The following is a 6,525-nucleotide window of genomic DNA, read 5'->3' on the forward strand; positions in this document are numbered from 1 at the left end:
TGTTTGGCTAGCCCTCTCACTTTTTTGATGAAGTTAACTTTTCTTTAGTTAACTGTGAAACAATTTATATTGCCTCAGCTTAAATCAAGGTCACTAAATCGTCAAAATATTTTGAACTTTACACTGGCAGTCAGATGATCTTTCACCTTCCCCCTTCCTCCCCCCCACCCCCATGTGTTTAGGCAACTACTGTTTTGGGAACTTGTAAAAACTGATGCTGATCAAGTCAAGTAGAAACTTTTGCTGCTGTAATAATGTCAGGGATAAGTGGGTTTTTTGTTCTGTGGTTTGGGGTGGGGGTTGAGACATTAAATGAATTTAGGAGGTTATTTAAATTGAGAAGCAAGCATAAATTTATGCCAAGAAAAAGCCCCTTTTTGCTGCTGTAAGCTGTAGTAGTACTATGAGGTTAAATGAACATTTGGTCAGGGATGATCTAGGAGTAGTTATACCTATGCTGCACAGTGGGTATTTCCCATGCTTCTGGCTTTGTTGGTTGCCACATGGGACTGGGAGGGAATTTGTTTCCCTTACTGTTCCTACGTCAGGCTTTTTATCTTTCATGGAAGGATTGGGTGTTGGCTGCAGCCAAGGCTGGGGATTTTGACACTGCTGGGACTAAAACCTGGTGGTACCTAGCTAGAGGACCTTGGCCTTCCGCTCCAGGTCAAACCAATTGCCACAGGATCAGGAAGGAATTTTACCTCTTGGCCAAAGTGGTAAGGGACTGTGATGTTTTAGTCTTCCTCTGTAATGGAGCATGGCCCCCTTTCTTGGATCTCTTGAGCACATTCTGACAACCCTTGCAGCAGCAGGATGCTGACTGCTGTTCTCTCCCATGTTATCTGTGGCAAGTTAGGTTACCTGTGTGACAGGATCAGCTGTGTAGTGTTAGTAATAGGTGAGACAAGAAGTTGTACAGGATGTTTTGATAGGGATGGTCTTGCTTTGGACTAGATAACTTCTAGAAGGTCCGTCCCTTCCAGCACTGCTTTTTCTGTGATTCTAACTGGGGACGGGAGACTCTGGTCTTTACTCGTGTACCAACAAATCTGTTCTAGTCCAAGTCTCACTTGAGGCTTGTTGTTAATCACAAAATATTTCAGTAGCAGCTTCTGTTATAATGTAATTCATAAAAATTCCATTCATCCCAGTTCTATTCTGTACTATCCTCAAGCAGCATTTTGAGTGGAGCACTTAACTGTGACAAATTAAGAATTAATTTGCTTTGATATGTTAACGTGCCCATGAAGCTCTACAAGGCCTCTTTTTATTGTCTTTCCATTGTACAGTTCATTCTGCCCTCCTTGGGCCTGGTCACACCCCTTGGCTGGTGAGTGTGCCTCCTATATAACTAGTCTTATCTAGTACAGTCTGATCTGGCATTTGTCCCTGTTCAGTGTGAAGCTTTTTCCTTTGGCACTGACAAAGCATTGTAGTCTCATATTGATCATCTTCATCCCAAATCAGCATACTATTAATAGTTAGTCTCATTTAATAATAATGACCATTAATAGAAATCATTGCTGTATTGCTGTAGGGATTTTATCCACTGATGAATGGGAAGGGAGGAGGCATCACAATCTGAGCTGGGAGGACAGGTCATCCACAAGACTTAGTAGATCAGTAAGGCAGTCTATGAAAGTATGGTAGTTCGTGCACTAAATGGTAGAGAATGCAAGGGCTTCCTAAAATATTATCCACTTGTAATGAGATTATTTTATGGACATAAGAATGTGTGATCTTTGCTGCTGTACTCTGCCATCTGTAACATACATCACTGAAACCCTCATGACTTGAATCTGAGCTCTTGGGAGTAACCCAGAAACGGTCACTACAGACCTGCAAGGTGGTCTCTCTCATATTATGTAACAGCTGGAAATTTACTACCATGTTATTTTGTCTTATGTTTTAAAATGCAAGTAAAGGGGTGTCGTTTTATTTTTAGGTGAACACTGAATAAGCTAATATGTGAGAACAGTATTTAAATTGGGTTTAAAAAGGTACTCATAATAACAACAAGTTGGTATCTCTTAATGCAGATCTGTAATTGAAATGATCAAGAATTTAACTTGTTCTTGTAAAAACTGAACAGAGCCAGTTTTACAAGAAGGCCTGCTGTATTTTCAGTGTTGTCAGATGTGATATAATTTTTCCTTTAAAGTTCAGTTTTATTAGAGCATAAACAAAATCATTTTGGTTTGTTTGTAGGTTAGCAAAAGAAAAAGTTATGTATGAAAAAGAAGCAAAACAGCAAGAAGAAAAGATTGAAAAAATGAAAGCTGAAGCAAGTGATGATTATGGAATTAAAAAACAGGTAAATGATCCTAATATTTAAAACTTTACAGTGCTTTTTAAATATTTAAAAGGAACCTGACAGTGACACTTAAATGAGAGATTTGCTTTTTCTGGACTTGTGTTTTCTGAATATTAAAGATTTTCTGAAAACATAAAACCTTAGTACAAATGTGCTATGGGCAGTCATGCACAGACTGAGCACTCATTTGAGACAATAGGTGTCCTCTGAGTTGAAGATAAGTGACTTGCCTTCATGCTCCTGAATAGTATGGGTATACTGAAATTTGACTGCCATTCAGAATATTACAGTGGCTAACAGATGTGTTTACTGTGAAACTGTTTAATGCTGATCACAGACATACACTATTATCTGGTTGGTTTGGTAATCAAGAGTTGAAAGTAAAGCATGCTCCACACAGTGCTCTAATGTTCAAAGTAGTGTTGTCAAACATAACTATCATATTTGTACAGTAAAATTCATCCATAATAGATCATTACCAAAGTGGCCAAATGTATATTACAGAGAAGATCCAAAGCATTCTTGCCTTTGAAAGAGAACTTTCCATATTAGATACATTTCCCATCTTCAGATGATCTTTGAGTTTGTTGTCCTGTGTGTGCATGGATTTGTTCAGAGGCATGTAGCTGCTTCCAAAGTAGAATTTAGTTGAGATAATACAGTCACTTCCTAGAATGTTAGTAAATGATCAAAATATGTACTGCTTATGGCAATGTGGTCAAATATTAAGGACAAATACCAACTTATGTACATATACATTTTTAGTTAGAGTATATTTATTTAAATATGATTTTGATTATTTTTCCCCAATGTGATCTCTCTCATTTAAATCTGGCTGCAAGGTGTGGGAAGGCTTCAAGCCTTGTGTATGTTGGAGAAGATGGAGAGAGTGGTTTGAACTCATAATTATGGAATAAGGAGTTTTTCTTCCCCTTACGTGCTCATTTGCAAAAGGAGATGGGAGAGAATTAATGCGTATTGTGTGTTGGATGGGTAGATGTGTATGTTTGTTTTGGGTCATAGGAGGAACTAAAGAAGGTTTGAAACTAAAGAGGCTACATATTTTTAAACAGAGGTATGTAAAACTTTTAAACTATGTTTAATTATAGTTGCTTCCACTCTTACTCAAGTTTTAATTGCATGGTATGTCCAGCGTTGCAAATGTAATAATTCATTGTCCATAGTTTCCCTGGACGAGTAGATAAGCCCTGAATGTCTAAGCAAGCGGTGGGCACCCACTGGGTGCCTGAGAAATCAGTTGCTGCAGTGCCACTATGAGGTGAATTTGTGCTGGTCTCAGGGTTGGGGTTGGCCTGGGGCAGCTGCCCTCAACTTTCCTGATGTGGCATGTTGGTGGGTCAGTGGGATGGCTACGTAGCACACTAAATTGCACCCTATCCTATACGAGGCTGGCGACTACAGTGCCAGAACTATGCAGTGCCAACAGGAAGTTGGGTGGCAGGCACGGGAAGGAATCTGTGTGCCATGCAGCCCACCTTATATTTGTATATATCTGTATATAATTACCTTCATGCTACCTTTTAGTCATTGTACAGGACACAGACCCAGGATGCAATGTGCTTATTTCTTTTGCATTTCACTTAAATGAAATAAATGTAGAATTTGGAAGATGTTATCACTTGTTTATACCTATGTACAGAAGTGAAATCTTTCTGCTCCTTATACTTGATTTAGTGTTTCAAGGAGCTACTGAAATAAAAATAAAAGTTGTCTTTTTTAAAAAAAATAATTGACACTAGTGGGCCACTTCAATCTCCATAAGATTCAGTGTTCTAGTTCATCAAATTATTTGACAGCATTAAGGAATTTCCCTACCAACTCTAGGAAATTATCAAAATTTTCAGCAGCGACCTCTGAAACTTTCTCTGAGGAGAAAGCTAAAGCAGTCCTTTGTATGAGGAATGGTGGCAGCAGGCTTCAGAACCAATAGTTTTTGTTCACTACTATGTCATGTCTTCTAGATCTTCAGTTATTTGTGTTGCTCTCCAATGGACTCTGTCCAATTTGTCCACACTTCTTGAAATATGGTACCCAAAACAGAAGGCAGCACTTAGTCCAAATGACTGCTCTCAAATGCTGAAGGAAGTGAAAGAATCCTTTCCTGTGACTTGCAACCTGTGTTAATACTGGCCTTTATTTTTTGCAACAAAATTAAATTCTGCTTGCTATCCATTCTAACACTAGGTTCTTCTCTGCAGCAGTGTAGCCTCACCTATCACTCCCCGTTTGGTTGTTCCCTCTTAAGCATAGTAGTTTGCACTAGTCTGATTGAATTTAATCCGATTTATATTTCAGATCATTTTTCCAGTGTATTAAAGTCATTTCGAATCCTAATCCTTGCATCCAGTGTCACGTAATTCCATCCAGTTTGGTATCATTGACAGATTATGTAAATGTACACTCAATTCTATCTTCATTAATGGAACAATGCTGTACCCAGAACAGATGCCCTAGGGTACCCCACTCAATACCTTCTTCCATCTTGACAGTGAGCCGTTGATGACTACTCTTTGAGCACAGTTATCCAGCCAATTATGCACTCACCTTGTAAAAGTTTCATCTAGACCATATTCTCTTAACTTATTTATGAAGATGTCGTAAGTGTGTCAGAAGCCCCCCCCCTTTCCCGTCTTCTCTTTTTCCAGGCTAAATTTATTTCAGGCTTTCTTCATAAGACATGCTTCCCAAGTCTATATGCACTTTTGTCACTCTCCACTGGACTCTTTCCAGTTTGTCCACATCCTTGAAGTGTGGGGCCCAAAACTGGATGCTAATCAAGGTGAGGTCTCACCAGTGCTGATTGGAGCAGAAGACTCATTTCCCTTGATTTGCAGGTGATGTTCTTAATACATCCAGCATACTGTTGGCCCATTCAGTTTATGATCTACTCTGTAATCCCCAGGTCTTTCTCTGAGTACTGTAGCCAGTCATTCCACAGTCTGTTTGTGCATGCAGTTATTCTGTCCCAAGTGCCAGACTTTGCACTTGTCCTTGCTGAATTCAGTCTGGTTGATTGTGGACCACTTTTTCAGTCTATCCAGGTCACTGTGGATCCTAACCCTATCCTACGGAGTGTCTGCAACTCCACCCAACTTGGTGTCAGAATTTGCTATGCATGACCTCCATTCTACTGTCCAAATTGTTAATTAAGATAATAAACAATGCCAGATGCAGGACAGACACCTGGGGAAGGCTACTTGATACTGCCTCCCTATTACACATTGGGTCGTAGATGATTGCTGATTGAGCACAAGTGACTAATTATGGATCCATCTTGCAGTACTTTCACCTAGTTTGTATTTCCGTAGCTTGTAAATGAGAATGACATGGGAGATAGTGTCAAAAGCCTTGCTAAAGTCAAAGGTATATCACATCCATTGCTCTCCCTGCATCCAGAGAACCGGTTACCTTATCATAGAAGGAAGTCAGGTTGGTCACCTATGACATGCCCTTGGTGAATCTGTGCTGGCTATTCCTGATCACCTCGTTCTCTTCTAGGTACTTCATAATTGATTCCTTGATGACTTACTGTATGATCTTTCCAGGTATTGAGGTCAGGCTGACTGGTTTGTAATTCTCTGGATCCTGCTTCCATCTTTTAAAGATGGGCACTATATTTGCCTTTTTGGAATCTTCTAGGACCTCATTCAACCTCCACAAGCTCTCAAAGAGGATACTAATGGCTCCAGATCTATCTTGATCATTTCCTTCCATACCTTATTATTAGAAGTCTACTCAAATCAAGGAGGCAGCTGATCAATTTTGTGGGCGGATAGATCATGGAGCCAGCTGCCTTCTTCACAGGCTTACCCCCCAGGCCTCTGGCTTGAGGGACTCTGGTAGCCTGCCCCCTTCATTACTGATAGGTTATTATCAGTTATGTGGCCACAACCCTCACCACCATTTGGTAGAGAGGGGTAGGGTGGCATAAAAGGCAGCTATCTTGGACTCCCCTTTTGTGTTGGCAGGCCCCCTTTTCCCTTCCCCCTCAGTGAACTGTGTAGCCAAGCTGCAGTGGCCATGAGGACAGCTGTCTCCCTTTGCGGAGCCAGCATTTTATTTTCAGTAAGGTTTTAGTTTGTTTGGTTTTTTTTTCCATAGTTTCATAGTAGTTTCATAGTAGCTAGAGTCGGAAGGGACCTAGGTAGATCATCTAGTCCGACCCCCTGCCTTGGCAGGAAAGAGCA

General features: G+C 40.3%; 1 protein-coding gene across 1 annotated transcript in view; it reads left to right on the forward strand.

Moving 5' to 3' along the window:
• TBCA (tubulin folding cofactor A) overlaps nucleotides 1-6,525 on the forward strand; it is a 57,531-nt gene that overhangs the window by 33,793 nt on the left and 17,213 nt on the right. The window contains exon 2 of the mRNA XM_019532207.1: nucleotides 2,212-2,317. Coding sequence (XP_019387752.1) covers nucleotides 2,212-2,317 — 106 coding nt within the window. The remainder of the gene's footprint in view (nucleotides 1-2,211; nucleotides 2,318-6,525) is intronic.

This window comes from Crocodylus porosus, unplaced genomic scaffold (genome assembly GCF_001723895.1).
Source record: "Crocodylus porosus isolate Cpor-Errol unplaced genomic scaffold, CroPor_comp1, whole genome shotgun sequence".
Classification (NCBI taxonomy): domain Eukaryota; kingdom Metazoa; phylum Chordata; order Crocodylia; family Crocodylidae; genus Crocodylus; species Crocodylus porosus.